The sequence below is a fragment of the Fundulus heteroclitus genome, chromosome 12 (assembly GCF_011125445.2).
Source record: "Fundulus heteroclitus isolate FHET01 chromosome 12, MU-UCD_Fhet_4.1, whole genome shotgun sequence".
Classification (NCBI taxonomy): Eukaryota; Metazoa; Chordata; class Actinopteri; order Cyprinodontiformes; family Fundulidae; genus Fundulus; species Fundulus heteroclitus.
In genome coordinates this window covers 29,213,475-29,232,072 of record NC_046372.1, presented here as the reverse complement: position 1 = coordinate 29,232,072, position 18,598 = coordinate 29,213,475, and the positions used below count along the sequence as shown (strand labels likewise).

Here is an 18,598-nt window from a genome sequence, read left to right as displayed (position 1 = left end):
CTCTTCGTGCCCTTGAGGCCCACAATCGATCACTTCCTGTGGCATGGCTGACCACTGACACTTTGTCAGCTTCCTGGCAGCCCCAATTGGATCCATACGCTGCTAAGGTGGCCTTTGGATCACAGGTCAAACACATCCACACAGCCATAGTTCTGTTGCGTTTTGAGACATCCTTAGAGGCATGCTCCCCTGTTGTTTCAGGCCAGATTTCCTCAAGCAGTGATCTTGTTGACATAATTTAAGGACTTTAGAGAATACATGAGGGGATTGTTTGTATTTTCTAAGTGAGGTTAGGCAATTAGTCCTGTGGCAATTTAAAACATATCTAACAAAAACATACCTATATCTGTGGTGTATAACACAATATTAGTGGGTATTAACCATCTACACTTTCATAAGAGAACTGTGTTAAGATTGTCACTGTTTTGTCAGCCAAGTAGTGTCCTTGTAACCACGGTTAGGTTATAGGTTTGTTCAACTGGCTGTGTCAGTACACCTGATCGGCTTCAAGTTGGATTTCTGCTCTGAGTCTGCCAGTGTTTGGATTTTCCTGATCTAGGAGTTGTTTGGAAATGATCTGGAATGACTCACAATCAGTTTATGAGGTAGACTGATAAAGCCTGCAGCTTCAAACAGGGTACCTTTAGCCTAGTAACATAGATGTTGCTTGGAAAACAGCAATAAAAAAGAGTGGTCTCCTGTAGACAGCAATATTCATTAATTCAGAGCTGCATCTTATGGATACAAACATTCACATTTTGAGGTGTTTAAAATAGCTAAAATCAGCTAAAACCGGGGCTGACTAACTGTTGGTCTTCCCACCGCTCCGACCATAGACGGTGTGTTTTGTTTGTATTTGGAGGTCGAACTGTTGGAACAACCAACAAGAACAAAGTTAGATTTCTTAGGTTAAGTGTCCAATACAACCGACGTGCAGGTAAATCAAGGTTAAGGTGGTTGCTATTAACATTTTATAAACACTGGTGACAGTTTGTACCATATAAAACCTGTGACACACAGAAGAATTTTCAACATTTGATTGGGAACTATATTTGGAGGCATAACATGAAGAGAAATATTTTGTCATCAGCTTTTACTTGTAGCTGTCATCCCAAGAATTAACAATTCCCATTGGTTTGTCAAAATGACGTTCATTTGGGTTTTATATCAATACCAGATCCAGAGTTCTTCCTCCACCGACAAATCAAACACACCATGATTCAGTTCCCTAAAAACTCATCACGATATATGAGTCTATTGCATTACTCATATCAACTTCACAAAATCTTGCTTCAGAAAATCCAAACTGTCCCTTTAGGAGGTAACAAAAGAATTACAGTTAAAGAAAAAATTTGACGAAAAAAAAAGATATGCGAAAGCAATTTGCTCTTATAGCAGAGTTTTTTGTTACTGAAAGAGACAGGCAGGCGGACCGAGAGACAAAGCAAGAGCAAGGAGGAGGTCACAGGAATGTTACACGAGGACTATAACTATCGTGTTGCAGCACCCACTCTCCCTCGGTGTTATCTCAGGCCCTCTCCCTCACCTCCGCCTTAGCCTGTGCCTGCAAGCTGCACCGAGCTCTCTGACTCCTAAGGATAAGGAGGCAAAGAGGGAGACAGGAAGGACACCTGAGGGGAATCGATGCCTCAGATATCTTGGCTTTATTTACAGGGAGAGGAGGAAGGAGAAGGAAACAGAGCAAAGAGAAAAGGGTTCACGGAAAGGAAAATCAATAAATCGCCGTATTTTTTTTCTTGTTTTGATCTTTAAAGCAATAATAATCATTAGAAGCTGCTGCTTTATGGTAACAACAACTGCTCCATGACTTCACCGAGTTATGTGGAAAGCACCGCTCTCATTGAACATGAAGCCTAAACGAATGATGTCATGTTGTTTGTAGGAGGAGGATATCACAAGACTAAGACAGACACAGAAACTTAAATTTTCTTCTTTTAAGAAAAAAAAAAACAGAAGCTTTGCCTTTGCATATTTTCACTTCCTTTTTGAGGAAATGTCCCATGCCTAAGCCAAATAAACACCGGAGGACTGGGTCTAGTGCTGCTCTCTACCTCACATTCATAACATATTTCACTTTTTGTATCCCTAAAATATTTACCATCTACTTAAAGGGGTAGTTCAGAACTGAGCTTCTGTTTAAATGGTCACAAGCCATTATTATTTTTACATTCTGTAGGTAATTCTCTTAATGTCTTCATTTTGTATGAATCCAGATTATGTGGTCTCAGGAGCTGAAGCTAACGGCTAGTTCTGGAGGGGCCAAGACCAAGGCAGTCTTTTACCATCTTAAAACAACTCTGATCACAAAAAACATCATAGCTGTGAAAGCAAGCAATATTTTAAGAGGCTTTAAATTGCTGTCAAATTTAAATTAGGCCATTATTTACGAAGATGTTTATATTCATATGAGGACTCAAAACCAAAGCAAGTTAAAAAGCGATGGTAGTATGCATATATTTTATATTTGAGTGAACATTGTTTAGTCAAGTTTTAAGTAGGCCTTACTTTTTTTTTTAGTTACTCTGATCAGAAACACTTTACATTACAGAATGTGTTTCAAACAGGAAGTTCAGTGTTGTGCTGCCTCGAACCTCCATTTCCTGTGTAATTAATTAACAATCTCCTCAGCTGAGTGGTGCATTTTGATATGACCGATACGTCTCACCACAAAGGATACCATTTTGTCTGTGACATTTTTTTAGATCGGAGTTGTTTTAGGAGAGTAGAAGTCCACTTTATTCTGGGCCAGTCTTGGCCTTGTCATTACCTTTAGCCTCCTGTACCAACTCATCTGGATTTATGCTACACGAGGAGAGTTATTCCCTCCGAGTAAAATATCAACTCCTCGTGACCTTTTAACAGAACCTCACTCAGAAAATCCTGAAGGTATCTCCGTTGACTTTAGCACATCGTAAATTATTTTAATTAAAAATAAAAAAAACAAACAAACAACTAAAACGCAACTACGGTTATGAGAGGCAAAATACATGCAGTTTTCAAGAAGCATAAAAAGGCTGCTTCACGCCTTGTTTTAAAATTTACTGCTGTCTTCCCTGGGTTCTCACACACGCGCCACAACGCCGCCGTCTTTGGAGTGGCACCACTCTGTGGAGCTGTCAGCGCTACCTTGCCACCTACGGAGCGGTGCTGCCTCCCCTTTCCCTCCCCTCCTGCGCTGCTCGCGGTGGCAGGATCACACTGGGCGCGGCGCCTTGCTCTCTCTGGGCGGCCACTTTGGACTGCCACCCCCGGGCCCTGAAACACTTCCCCAGAGCGGTGGCAGAAGGGCTAGGCCTCCCTGGCGTTGACTGGCTGCCCTGAGCTCTGGACAGTGGGCAGCAGTGTGTGAACCCTGGCTCCGAGCCGCCCGACCACTCATACCCTCTCCCAGCCTCGGGCACATGAAAGAGCCCCCTGTGTCATAAACTCATGGGCGGCACACAGAGAGCAGACTCTCTTGGTCGGCACACACACAGGCAGACCCACGCTCTTACGGTGGGAGATGCAAGTACAGGTGTGGGCGCGCATACGCACAGACGTAGCTGATTCTACTATCACATACATATTTTACATGGTACATTAACGGTCTTTGTGTACCCTGAAGTCACAAACACGCGCTTTCAGTCATGCAAACATTTAAAACACATCTTCCTCTGTCAACCTCGTCATGGGGATCAACTAATTCACTCCAATTGGCTCTAATTAGTGTTACCTCTCCAGTCTGTACACTCAGTGGGCTTAATTTAGGATGACTTGTTTGTTTGAATGTGTGTGTCTGTGTGTGTGTGTGTGTTTGTCCTCGTGTGGGACATGTGGTTTCCAAAAGGGAAGGGACCCAGGGGCCAAAGGTTAAACATGATCAGGTCATATGCGACAGGAAGCGAAACAACTGGATCTCCCGGCTCCCACAAAATGAGTCGTCTACAGTCATGCAAACAACTTTACTGAGGGTGAAAAAAAAAAAAGAAAAAGAAAAAAAAAGCATGTTTTTATGTCCCTTCTGCCTCTGCTTTCCCCTTTCCTGCTCCTCGCCATGTGAACTGCGGCAGCGAAGCCAAAAGAAAGGGTCTTTTTATTTCAGCCGGCAGTGCATTCTTCCCACCCAATCAACAGCGCCGGGGTGAGAAAACGTGTGATAAAAATTAACAGCAGGAAAATAATGAGGCCCACAGGGTAGCTCATCACCCCTGAACTCCTCCTCCTCTAATTCCCTGTTTCCCATCTACTGTCGTCTCCCTCTCCTACCACAGCCAATGGCACTCCTTCGCTGTCAGCCTTTCGCCACGGCAGATCTCACCTGAGACGGGCCCACCAAGATCGCCCCGTCTCCATTTTATTTTATGCCTGCAAATTATTTTCATCTGTTTCCTGCTTGCACTTTCATTACACTATATGTCATTAGAGGGATGTTTTGATCTGGTCGGTATGGATCTCCCCCTCGGCAGTGCCTGCCTGCAGTTAGCAGGGAGTTGGGAACCCCTCCCGAGTTCTACACAGTGTAAGCGCTGTAAGAAAAGATGGCCGTATACCATATCTAATATGAGATTCATATTTGGTGCTATATTAAATCACGACTGCATTTGCTCATCGCTATTTCATAATCTGAAAGGCCTAGGATGGTCATATCGATTTAAGATTTAGAAACCCTTAGTTGTACTTTCCAAATCATCAAAAAGGTGCTTCTTATGATTAATGCACCCTTCAACTGAGACAATCATAGAAAACCTCAGTCATATTTCAAGAACATTGTAAAAGAACATTACAAGAACATTGGATAGTTTGGATTTGTCACATTTATTTGAGAAAAACAAACAAATTAGTACTTTTTTAAAAAACTGTTTTTTTTTTAAATCTCCTGTTGTCTTACCTTAAGGGGGGTCTTGCCCAAGGCGGTTTTCATGGTACGACTACCGCTGTCCATCCCCCATCAGTCGCGTTAGATCGTACCTTCACCAAATACATTAAGGCACCTCCAACGTATTTCAATACTGAAAAGATTGCCACATCTGTTGTCTGCACAATAGGTTTCTCGTTTGTTTTTTGTTTAGATAATGAAACCAGAACTTTGCCGGAGCAATTAAGCTATTAGAATGTTATGTGTGAAATACACAAAGCAAATGAATCATGCTACGGAGAAGTGTCAGCTTTTATTGGTGCTCTCAAAAGTTGATATCTACCTCAGACAAATAAGTTATTTCTGTCGTTCTGACCGCCAACTTGGGCCCTGAGATGCAACATCCACTTTTTTTTTTTTGTTGTTGTCATTCTTCTCCAGCTGCAGTTTTTCTGCATAAACAGGAACATTCAGTGGGGCATAGCCAATTCACAGCTTCACTGAAACCTAATTACTTGTTGAAACAATTTGAACTAATGTGCCATTTAGGACCTCTAACAAAAACTGGCTAAATGATTTTTTTTTTCCTCTCATTTTCTCTGGTTAACAGGTAGCCATTAAGGTGGGCTCTTGTTTTCCATTTCAGATACTGAATCAAAAACTATTTGGAGACTACAGCCCCGGGTTCATACGATACAAAGGAAGCGTACAAGAAGATGATAAGAGTGGTTTTGAAGAGAAGAAGGAGCATAGAATATATTAGAGGTGGGACAAAGCCTCCTTTGTCATAATGCCTCTCTTAACAGCTTCTTTGGCTGTGATGCAGAGTTCAGGCCAAGGTCTCCGACTCCTCTTATTCCTTTTGCGTAAGCCCCTGTCTTCCTGCTGTACTGTGACAATAGGATAAGTGTTTGTCTTGAGACAAATTCTTCATAGGTGACTGACATCCTTGTGTGTGTGTGTGTGCGTGTGTGTGTGAATGGGAGGGGGGGGGGTTGCTCTTCATATTGCCCTGTTTGGTTTATTAACCAGCAGTTTTTGGGTGCCTGTCTATCCACTCCTCCTCCTCCTTCACCTCCTCCTCCCCCAGGGAAGAAGGCAGGAGGTGGGAAGCAGAAGCGAAGCCATTGTGAAGGGGAAGCCACTGGCCTCTTCCTGTTATGAGAGGAAATGCATACAAATGTGCTTCCTGTGCATCCACCCCCACTTTTTCTCTCTCTCTCTCTCTCTCTCCTTGTCCCTCCCGTCTTTCTCTCGCCCTTTTGCGGTGCAGAATCAGACTCTATCCCTCCTTTTCTCCGTGTACCACTGTTCTGCTTATATACTTTTTTTTTATGCATGCCTGGAAAAGAAAAATTGACAAGTCGGTTAGGTAAAAAAACGGAGCATATTTCATCACAAAATAATATCAGATTAGTTGGTCCATTTCTTTCCTTGCTAATAATCATACCCGTAAAGAGAAATAACTGCAAAACAGTCGTATAGAAGAGAGGCGGCAGCAGGTCAAGGTAATGATTGCCAAGGCGAGTGTGTGTGAATGAATTTGGTGTGGGCCCTTGTGTTAAACTGCATATGTCGGACTCTCCCCTGGGAAGGAGCTGAGGAGGAGGATATGGGTGAACAAATAAGTTGTGTGCTGCTTTGGGCTTGTGCTCAAAATTGTCCACTGTAAAATACAGATCAGATTTGGATCACGACGGGATTAGATACACGCAAGAATACACTCAATAATCAGTATTTGACATTGAGCGTACGATATTTTCTCCATAGTACTCAACATCTGGTAAATACATTTTAAAATCTTGCATTAAAAATCTTTCTTTATGCCCCATTCGCTCAAATCTGTTGCTTATTGGGGGTGAAAGGGAGCTCTGAAAACTGAATTTGCTTTATGTTTGCTTTCATGTTTGGTGTGTGTGACGACAAGCTTCACGCTTCAGTTGCCAGTATACTGTGAAAAGAAACAGTTGGGTTTACACTCACACTTACCCTAGTCCATTTTCCCACCACCCAAAGCGCTGCCATGTCAGACTCCCTGATATTAACAAAGCGCCATATCTGCTGGGATTAATGAGCAAAAAAAACAAAAACAAAGGTTTGAGCCGACATTGACATACGGGTCGAGGATTTTGTTTTTATTCTTTATATTTGTGCGTGTTTTCTTCAAACCCTCCATACCCTCAAAGCGAGGAAGATTGATACTAATTATCCCAATACAAAAAAAAGCATTCCATTTGAATTTGATCTCTTTAAATTAGTTTGTTGTTATTGTAAAGCAGCAGGGAACACAAGTGGGATAATTCGGCGGACTCGTGGAAACAAGTTATTTATATTATCCTTGTTATTATAACACAATAAGCATCTATTAAAATACCAGGATAAATCCAAAAACGTGAAATAAGTACCAGGATATAAAGTGCATATCATTAATGGCAGTTTAGCTTGAGGGGAGAAAGCTGTTCATCAGTCTGGGGGTTCTGTTTCTGATGCTCCGGTGCCGCTTGCCTGATAGCAGCAGTTCAAAAAGTTAATGAAGAGGGCGTGAGGAGTCACTGACGAGGTTCAGAGCCCTGTCCTTTGAGCCACTCTGAAACAGATCCTAAACAGAGCGTAGGGATAGCCCAGTGACTTTTTTCAGCTCCTCTATCTTCTGCTGGGCCGGCAGCTCACAAGCTCTTTGATTTTAGCCCGATGACTTGTAGTTGCATAGCTTTTACACCCAATTCCCAAGCAGAAAATAAAATCCCATTTACTAATACCTGTCATCTTGGTTTATTGATAATGCTGTCAATTAAAATGTATCAAATACTGTATTAACAAATATCAAGTGCACCTACCTCGCCAGCTTGGGGTAAAAACCAGTCAGAGCATCGGTTCACAGCTGCTGCTTGGGGCAACCGATGTGTTTTTTTGAGTTTGCAAATGAAAGATTTCACACATGGCGCCGGGAAGACAAAGGGTCGCATGAGGCCACAAGTTTCCCAACGTGTCCCCAAGCCACGACAGCGAAGATCATAACATTAAAAAATAACTAAAAACTCTGTGGATGAGATGCAGCACAAATTAGCACATCCCACGTGAAGTATTTAACCAACCGTTTGTCGTCTAGGTAGCATCCACGTACAAGCCAACTGTCTGTATTTTTAAAACGTGCGCGTTTGCGATCAGGCCGCCACGCACCGTGTGTGTTTATGGATGTGCGCGGATGTTTTTTTTTTTTTTTTTTTTTTTTATGTTATGTACGTGTGTTGGAGGTAGCAGGTTGTACGTGTCAGGTTGAGATATGTGGGCGTGGTGTGATATCTATGTGGCTGTTATTGTTTGGTCAGTTGAGGCTTTTCATTATCACACTCATTCTCTTCCCGCAGCGCTGTTAAAGTCAGTGTATGTGTGAATTATGATATGAGGGAAAAGTATGCACGCAGTTATGCATTCAAGATTTGAGAATTTAGACAACTTTTATTTGATTGTTCCCTTCTTTTAACTGGTGAAAAGACAATGGAGCTTCTGGTTCAAAGATGATTTCTAGATAAGATCAAAGGTTTTGGACAACTAGAGACGAGACCATCCAGGTGCTCCCTACCTACAAGCAAAAGAAAAGCCGATCATATTTTTTTTACAGTGAAGCTTAATGAGTGCTGTAGGTTTATGAGACATTTTAAACTGCACTTGATCGACTAAATTACGTTTGATACTTGAACAAAATAAATAACTTTTTCTTGCACAGAAGGATAGAAAAAAATTAACTCATCTTAAACTGCAACATGATAGAGTGATTTCAAAGTAAGGTAAATGACAAAATTTTGAGATAGTTATATTGCAACAAGGGCTGAAACAATTACTTGGATTGATCCTAATTTATCAGTTATTGAAATAATCGTCAACCAATTTAGTAATTGAATAATAATTAACTGAAGTATACAGACTCTAGCTATTTTCTGAACCCACTCAGAGCAATAATTAAGCCAAAACTATAAAAATATATACATTTTGCGTTTAAAATGATATAATTTTTTTGCCTGTAATTGTGGTCTATCCAGAACTCCACGAGTGACGTAATTTTACATTACAATAATTTCATAAAATAATTGTTAGTTGCAGCCATAATTGTACTGTCTACTGTTTTGTCAAATGTTTTTGCCATTTACAATGCTTTTAAAATGTGCAACAAATGTTTGTTTTTTTAATTTCAAAACGCTTGTTTATTAAGGTTGCTTCAATTACTATTTGCTCACTCTAATTTCTCAGGAAATGTTTTTAGCCAGTGCAAGATATAAATATTTACACGCTTATATTATATACAAGCGTGGAAATATTGCTGTAGTGTCTGCATGTTGTATGCTATCTGTGTACATCCTGAGCTGGTGTCTGTCCCAAAAAAACAACAACAAAAAAAAAACACATAGTGACAATGAAGATTCTTGATTCTTAAAAGTATTTCTTTTTAGATTAATAGGTTAATCGATAGATTAATAGATCAGCAAAATAAGCGACAGCTTCAGCCTCAATAGCAACCTTCGGTGAATAAACCCTCCCCCTGTATTAAGTTAGCTACATCAGGCTGTATGAAATCAGTTTTTTTATTATTTATTTAAACTTTTTAAAGTTACAACTTTTTAAAGTTTAAAATTTATTCAATGACTAACTAATGACTAAAGTTGAATCTCAGCTGTCACATAATTAAAATGAGGACTTAAATTAGAGGAGGATAGAATAATAAGAATAACAGAAATATAGTTTATTGTCCCACAGTGGGGAGATTCAGGTAATCAGCAGCAACTAAGGGAAAGGTTTACAACAACAAAAAAAAATACTGTACAGTTGATTACTTAAGAAACCCATGTTTCCAGAGTTATGCTGATGGCTAAATTGTCAGAAACGACATGAGAAGTGTCAGGAAGCATGTGGAGTTCCCTTTTGCGACTAGGTGCTTCTGGTCTTTCAGATTGTGCCACATGACAGCTTTTGAAACCTTCCTGGCGCCAGCTGAGTAAGTGACTGACTGAACTGTTGATAACGGAGCTACGATAGCATCTGCCCCTTGCATTAAACCGTCAGTGGAGGACAACGCTCTACCGACTCTGTTCCCCGACAGTCTGCTGTGACCTTATGTTCTGCACGACTTTTCGTCTTATTGACTGGCTCATGTGCAGTTTGTACTGCTGCTCAGTCGCTCGCCAGGCTCCCAGGCCCCCTTTGAGGGTGCTCATGTTTCAGTTGTGGATGATACAGGTCAGGGTGCGTTGGATATGACAATTAATCACATTGTCTAGAGGTGTGATTTAATCTGAAGCCATGAGAATAAGGTTTGTGTTTTTTCTTTTTTTTTTTTTTTCACATTTCCCTATGACTGTGTAAATGTCAGCATGGTATTTAGAGCCCAGGGGAGCATTTTCTCCTCGTGTCGTCACTGAATCAGACGAGTGTTCTGAGGTACGTGACCCGACGCTGCGCACACAAGTTTTTCAGAAGTTGGAACGCTGTCCGTGCCTCCGCTCCCAGCCTGTTGCCTGACAGCCAGCTCAGCATGATGCTTTGGCATCTCAGGGAGAACTTTAGAGGCAAAGGGGGGGTCCAGGAAATGTCAGTGTTTTACCTAGACTTAGTGGAAAGACAGACTGGATGGAGGGAGAGGAAGATTTCGATATTGAGTTTCCCTTGTGCTCCTTGGGAGATATGATTTCAGGAAATTCAAAATTATCAATATCTTTTCAAGACTGTATCCGTTTACAGTTACGAAGGCAAACTGTAAACGGTGGCGCATTACGGATAAACTTCAAAACGATTCACCACAAACACAGACCTCTTCTTTAAAGGGCTTGAAAAGGTCTTTATGCTCACATTGTTAGTCTCTTTATTATATCCATTTCTTCAGCAGGGACAGAGAAGCTTGTTGTAGATGATAGCGAGGTAGGTGGAGCTAAATGTGAAAGAAAACCTATTAGAGGCTGCAAAAGATTTTAGACTGGGGCGAAGATTCACCTTTCAGTGAATCCACCACCGTAACTGCTTCAGATCCCAACATCTTCTTATGTTGGAATGGCTTAGGCCGCCTTTCATCCAAGCCCAGAGAAGAATGGGAATTGAAATTTAGTTTGTACATTTGAAAAGCTAGTCAAAACCTACCCCCAAATCATTGCAGCTATTGCACCAGAACCTCATTCTTCAAGTATTGACTTCAGGAGGCTAAATATATGTGGTCCCCACATCTTTCACACTGGTTTTAGTAAATTAGTGAAAGAAATGTATTAATGTTTCATTTTTCTTACTCCTTCTTGTGGTCTGTCACAACAGAATAAATATTGAATATACTGAAATGTGAAAAAAAAAATGGAATTAATACTTTTGCAAGGCACTTAGGAAACCTGGTTCACTGGGTACATCAACAGCCAAACACATTGATTAAAAATAGTTCTAACTTTGCTTTTTTTTTTTCCCCCTCTCTGCCAAAACCACTCAACTTGTATGCGAGGGAAACTTTAACTTGACATATGTTCCACAGTAAACCTCTGTGATCTTTGATGTACAAGCAATAACTGATCCTCTTTACCGTTATCTGACTGAGACTGAGTATTTTCAGTTCCTCCTTTTTTTTTTTTTTTTTTTTTTTTTTCCTGGTATGGTGGATGGACTGTTACAGTCAGGGTATGTTGAACCATCAGCAGACTTCACTTTGACTTTAATGACATTTCCCTTAGACCAACTATGTTTTGGAGGAGAAACGTTATAACGGCAAATCCTGTCTGATTTTTATTTTACAGCAGGATTGGTACATAATCTCTGATTTTCTTCCTACTACAATGTCTACGCCTAGAAAAATCAACTGAATGCATCTGATTGTAATATTTCCACTGCAAGACTATTTCATTCTTTCCACAAACATAACTTTAAATCTTTTCATCTTCTCAGCTTGGATCAACATTCCTTTAATTTTGCTAATTTGGTTTTCCCTCCTCTCTCCCACCCAGGTGACATTTACAAAGCGAAAGTTTGGCCTGATGAAGAAGGCATACGAGCTGAGCGTGCTGTGCGACTGCGAGATTGCCCTGATAATCTTCAACAGCACTAACAAGCTGTTCCAGTATGCCAGCACAGACATGGACAAGGTCCTCCTTAAATACACTGAGTACAACGAGCCCCACGAGAGCAGAACCAACTCTGATATTGTGGAGGTATGTGGCAAGAAAACACACACACACACATACGCACACAAACACACACGCACAAACACATACCCTGACATGCAAGCTCACGCAAACGCACAAGCAGACAGATGGTAACTGCGCTTGTGACTCGTTCAGCAACCCTTACTTCCCTCTTTTAGACTTCACACCTTAAAGAGTGCAAGAAATAATTGCTCCCAGAGCTTGTCGGTCTTCCCTAAGGGGCTTGGGAGCAATATCAATCTTTTTTTTTTTTTTTTTTTTTTTTCACAAAAAGCATTTTAAGCTCCACAATTTATCATTAATTTCAAGGAAAGATTTTTCTTTAAGTGGCCTCCTCGTACTGCTTAAACTACCCTGCAAACAAGAGGTTGCCCGTTATCGATCTGGTCTTCTCAGCATGTCCCCTGTGGTGTATAATCACTGCGCCCTGCCCTTGGTGTCTTGTCAGCATTGATGTGCCTCTGAGAGGAGGATGTTGATCTGACTTGCTTTGGACACATGTCGCCGAAGTGGCTCAAGGCGACATTAAGCAGCGCTGCCAGCCCGGCCACCAGATGCAGGTAGATGAGGCAGGAAGTGACGCTCTCAGCCTCCTGCAGCTTTAAGCTTCCAACCATCACCTGTTATGCAACAACAGGTGAACGTTGGAAGCTCCGGCACACCTGCCGGGCAACAGACACGAGTGCGTTCAGACATAGTTTATCTCTCTCTCTCTCTCTCTCTGCTTCACCCGCCCTCCCTGCAAATTTGCCCTTACAAAATTATTTAAAGTAAATCATTTCTTTCCATACACACCAAAATGTCAAATGCTCCTGTGAAAAGCAGTCTTTGAAGCGATACGGCACCTACATAAAATTGTATATATGAACATTTACATTCCAGTAGGTTTAAAATTGTTTTATTTTCATTTTTGAATGTTCATTAGGATTAAACTGTTTTTGTTTTGTTGTTCTGAATGTCCTGTGTGTGTTCTCAATTTCCCCAAAGGTAAAATAAACTACAGGTGTGGCCTTCATTTTTATTTTCTTTATTTTTTTATATTTTTATCTGAACTAAATTTTGACTTTTGTTAAAATTATTGTATGATGGCTGATAGAAAATTGAAAGTGTGAAACCAGTGGTTTATTTTACTACTAAATTAAATGGAAACCATTTAATTATTTAACGTTATCAGGTCTTCCTTTGCCAGTGCCACCACAAGCCAAGTTTTATAACCTTCATTATTGCAGCCTTCTGGGAGTATTGTTTAAAAGATTCACAGGTTAAAGGGATGGTTCAGCATTATTAATGGGGTTATGTTAAAGGCTTATTAGCAGTTAACGTCTTATGTGTTGTTGATTACTCTCTTGAAATCTTCATTTAGTATAAACCCAGATTAGTTAGTTGCCGAGGCCAAAGCTAATGGCTCGTAAAAGTGGAGCCAAGACCAAAGTGGACATGTACGGTCTCAAAACAACAAATAAGCGGTGGAAAACTAGTGCCGCTAAAATATTACATCATTTTCTTGTTTTTGTGTGCACCTTTAATGTAATATTATGTAATATAATATGTAATGGTGAGCAGAATTACTAATTTCAACAATTGCCACTGAGCTAAAAGTCCCATTTACATGAGAGATGGAGTTTTGAGCTGTTATGCCACATATGACTAAACACCTAAAGCTTCCCCGGTCAGAAGAATACTTTTATTTGAAAGTAAAGATGGATTAAAAAACAACTATCAAAGAGAGATCACTTAAACCACTCTAAGTACATGTTTTGAACAGTAAGATCGTTGGCAGTTCACTGCCCCCTTACCTCCCTTTCCTTTGTAAACCAGCTTCTGTGTAAAATAACCACCTGATGCAAATGTAACAAGTTTATAAAAAAAGGGTTTGCATAAACAGTTGTGATATTTTTTTAGCATTGGAGTTGGTTTAAGATGGTCTGCTTTGGTCTTGGTCTAGTCGTTAGTTTCTGCCTCTGTGGTCAACTGATCTGCATTCATACTGAATGGGAAACACTGAGAGAGTTATCTACTGCACGTACAATATTAACTGCTTAAAACCTTTTATCAGAACCTCATTTCAAAAATCCTGATTTATCCCTTTGACTATCATTGTGGTGGAGGAAAGTTGGACACTATATAGTTGTGTTGTTATTAATAATGCACAGCAACATGGTGTTACCTTCATAATTCATGCACATCACATCTATACTTTTTATTTAAATCTGGTGTTGGAAAACAAACACTTAAAAAACACGGAACGCACCAAAGGGAACACAGCTATCAGAGAACTGTAATGAACAGATATCGCCCATGGCCCTGTGGCTCAGTCCAGACCGATACGTGATCAAACAGCATGTTTTTATTTATTTTTTTCATTTTTCATATGGTTGTTGCTGGGCTTGCCGCCCAGTTGGTATGAATTAGACGGGTTAGTCATTTGCTGTTTCAGATGGTCCTTCCAGGTGCAACAACAAATCACTTTACATACTCATACAAAATAACTGGGATGAAGATTTTTGTCTTATCCATTACCAGTCTTTGTTTATTAAGGCTTAGTTGTGTTTAGACACTAAAACCAGTATAAGTAAGCATTGTGTGAAACCTTAAATATGGTTTACTGATTTCAGTAGTGCATAGTTTCACAGCCATCTCCATTTGGTGGAGTCAAATGTGAAGAGTGTTGATGCAGTTCCTGCATTAAGCACTCAACATATGACTAACCTCAATGCTGAAAACAAAGGGAATGGAAATGATGCATTATCGCAGACTGTACAGAAAAGCACGACAATTCATTTGCTTTTGCAGGACCTGCTTTATGACCAACCAATGATTCATACTAGCAAGCTCTTTTGAAATTTTAATCTGCTTAGGGCTTTATGCATTCTATAAATCACACTAATCAATTTAGGATATACATTTAAAAAGCTGGACTCCATTTGAGCAGTGGTGTTGTTAATGCACCCAGCTCTTCTCTGCCAGTGTAGTCAGTCTTTAAAGCTGCCCCTGCTGAACCCATGGAGAGAGCTGTCACATGTTTCAGCAAGTGCCTGTGACGAGAGTTCTTTGTAGCTCTTTCCTCAACTGTGTCTCCATTAGGGAGCGCGGGATGGCTAACGTGTAAACAGCCGTGTCAGGGGAAAGATGCTAAAGAGCCTAGCGGAGGAGAGCGCCACGGAGCACTACCTACAATTTGATCCCCAGAGGACTGTGCGCTTTTTGAGCAACTCGCTGCGGGAGGAATCGATCTGAAGAGGCCTCCAGCCTGAGCTGCGGTGTGCTAAAGGGATTGGCCACAGGGCAGAGACTAGAACGATTATCATGGTTAGAAGGGGGTGGGGGTGGGGGGGGGGGTGGTGAGCAGGGGTCAGGATTTTTCCCTGGAAGCCGTGTGCTATGCTGCTTAGCGACGTCACAGATGCGGGAACGTGGGAGGCTTGTTGAGTTTGCAGGGAGGAAAGAGCAAAGCGGACTTCCTGTTGAGTCCGATGAATGAGGAGGAGGAGTTCCAGAACAAAACCGAGGGCTGGATTTGGGGATGTGGATTAACTAACGTTCCCCCCCACCGCAGAAGAAAATAATGATCTTATGGATGACATGCAATATGTGCAGTTTGTTACGTGAAATTGTTCAAGCTCTTGTCCTGTATGCATCATTCTGCCGGTGTTACTGCGGCGCCTGAAGTTGTAGTGGGAGGAGAGGCAGAGGTAGGGGAGCGGAGCTCACAGTGTGGGCGGCTGGCATAGAGACCTGCTACATTAGCAATAAAGCTCTATGTAATTAGCATGTCTTTGGTTGATAATTAGCGTTGTTGAGAGAGTGGCACTAAGAACGTTGCACTGCCTCTCTAGCAACAGCATGTTTACAAGAGGCTTGAGGGCTGATCTCTGCCTCCTCTCATTCTTTTTCTGTCTTCTGAGTTCAGTTTTCTATTGACCATGCATCTTCTCTAAGTTTGTTTTTATTACTTTATTCTAAGAGTCATTGCATGGATTTTCTGTACATTAGAAAAAAATGGTCTGAATAGACAGGAAGACAAAAAGACGACCAACTGTCCCGATGTCTCATTTTGAAAACATTTTCACTTGGACAACACTTCTACAGCAATTTATGAAAGCAAAAAAAAAACTAACTGACCTGAGTTTTAAAATGGGCGACATTAAAGGGTCATAATCTCGCTGGGAGTGGCACAAGCGTATCATCTGTTAGCTGCACCAAAAACAGGTTTTCTGTTGCTTCTTTGCATGTCCAGTTGAAATGTAGCTGGCTGCCCCCTGTGTTGTGCGCTGCGTAACCACCGTAAGACAAGTTGGTGAGCCACAGCTTCCAAATCAGCATTAAAATGAAGAACGATTACCAGGTTTACTGAGAAAATTGCACAGAACACAAAAAAATGCCAGTAACCATTGCTACATCTTTAAAACCTAATGCATATTCTCTCACCACATTTAGTTTAGACTAAGACACATTTCATTTCTGATTTTTTTTATCTGTTAATTTTTCAAAAAGAGGGATTCAGTTTTATACACATCAGCAGGATATTTTGTGGTGTTTGTGATTGTTAAATTCAAACGTTTACTGAAACAAAGTGTCAGATCAGTCAGTAAACTTAGGCATGTGTGACCTGTGCTTGCCTGCTTCTTTCGTCAGACTCTTCACAGGTCAAAATAACCAAACGGTATCAACGTACAAAACTAGAAACATTCCTGTAAATTGGATGTACACATTAAGCAATAGCAAAAAATGCCTAATGCAACATAACAAAGAGAAGGTTTCTGATTTTTTTTTAAAGTACATCTCTTAATTTCAATCTAGGTATTTTCAATTTTCCTGAAAGAAATAGAAAATAGCGCGGTGTCTTATTCAACAAGTTAGAATATTATTGAAAAGTTTATTTATTTCAGTAGTTCAATTCACTAAATGAAACACATAGATTAATTACACATAGACAGATGTTTTCAGGTGTTTATTTCAGGTAATTATGATAATTTTCCATTTACAGTGGATGAAAACACAACATTTAATATTACAATGCTACATTGGACCAATAAAAAACAATAAGGAAATGTGTATGTTTAGTACCAGTTTAAAGGTAATAGTTTAATCTGATGAAGAAGCCTCAATGGAATGCAATATCTAATTTATAGTAATATATATATATATATATATATATATATATATATATATATATATATATATATATATATATATTTTTATTTTTTTTTTTTTTTTTTACTACTGAGATTAGTCAGACATAAACTGGATTATTATATTCTAAATTATTTATTTGTTTTATACCTTTTCTTTATTACTTGTGAAAATACATAAAATAGCAAAACTGTTATTATGCACTGATTACAATTTGTTAAAAAAAAGCAGTTTTAATGTACAAAAACAAAATGGCAATTGTTAATGTCCTAAAAATTTGGCAAGACCATCACTGCCATAACCGGCCCCCCTCTGAGCACAAATTTAATAATAAAGTCACATTTAATAAAAAAAAAAGTTTCAAATGTTTTACTTCAATTTGACACAAACAGAGAACATATATATTTTAATTATCTCTATTTGATTATATTTCTTGTACTACAATGATATCCTAACTCACTGATACTCCTCTAGTGACTGTAATAAATATCCCAATGTACAGTGTTATCAGGCCTTGCCTAAACAAGAGGGGAGGTCCTCTTAATTAATGATAAGTGTTCAAAGAGACATCTGAGCTCATCTTGACTATCGCAGCTTGGTGAAAGCAAACACAGACGCTGATCCATCATCTCTGGATATCCACGGAGGGTTCAAGTGTGTCCTGCTGGCAGGACCATGGCTCACTGTGAGCCTGGCTCCAGATAAAACAGATATTCACACAGATAGATTTCCCATACTCACTGTTCGCCAGAACCGGCTTCCTGGACATGTGATAAGCATTAGAGCTGTGTTTGAAAAAGATGAGAGAAAAGAGCCATTTCTCTCTCTTTTTTTGTCTTATTCTATTCACGCTTAAGAACAATCATTGTTCCCATCGTTATTGGTGATTTATTTTTCTGGTGCGAGAGAGGGGGGGAGGGGGGGGGGGGTTTGGTAATTGCCGTAGCACATGAAAGAGTCCTTTCTTTTTCCTCTCGTGATGATTACAGCTGTAGCCCAAACCTAAGCAGAGCTGGCTGGTTCACGCTGTGATTGAAAGGCCCCCAAATCCAACAACACTCATGGGCTTTGCCAAAATCCCTGCACCACAATGTGCTTGTTCTTCCTACTGCTGAAACAAAGAACGCAGGTTTGTGATGAATCCAAAGGGTTAGTTCCTGTTGTGGAACATCAATGGAGGCAATGCTTGTGTCGGTTGTTTTTGGTCGTACAGTTTGAGCTATTGTCCTCCTAGTGCTTTTGGAGATAGTGTGTGCTACGTGGGTACCTTGACAACTGCTTCGAGAGCCACGATGACCTCCGACAGAACCAAACACTCTTGTGTGTGTCCGTGGCAGAAGGCTCACATGGAGCAGCACATGAAGCTTGGAACTTCGGTGACCTGCCTGCTTGCCAGAGGAGGGCCAATGGCCTATCCCATTTCCAGCAGATTAACCTAATCTGA

General features: G+C 40.4%; 1 protein-coding gene across 22 annotated transcripts in view; it reads left to right on the top strand.

The window, feature by feature from the left end:
• The window catches only part of mef2cb (myocyte enhancer factor 2cb), a 92,350-nt gene that overhangs the window by 42,196 nt on the left and 31,556 nt on the right, over positions 1-18,598 (top strand). For all 22 annotated transcript variants that reach the window (XM_036144413.1, XM_036144412.1, XM_036144405.1 and 19 more), the window contains one exon: positions 11,824-12,027. In XM_036144413.1, coding sequence (XP_036000306.1) covers positions 11,824-12,027 — 204 coding nt within the window. The remainder of the gene's footprint in view (positions 1-11,823; positions 12,028-18,598) is intronic.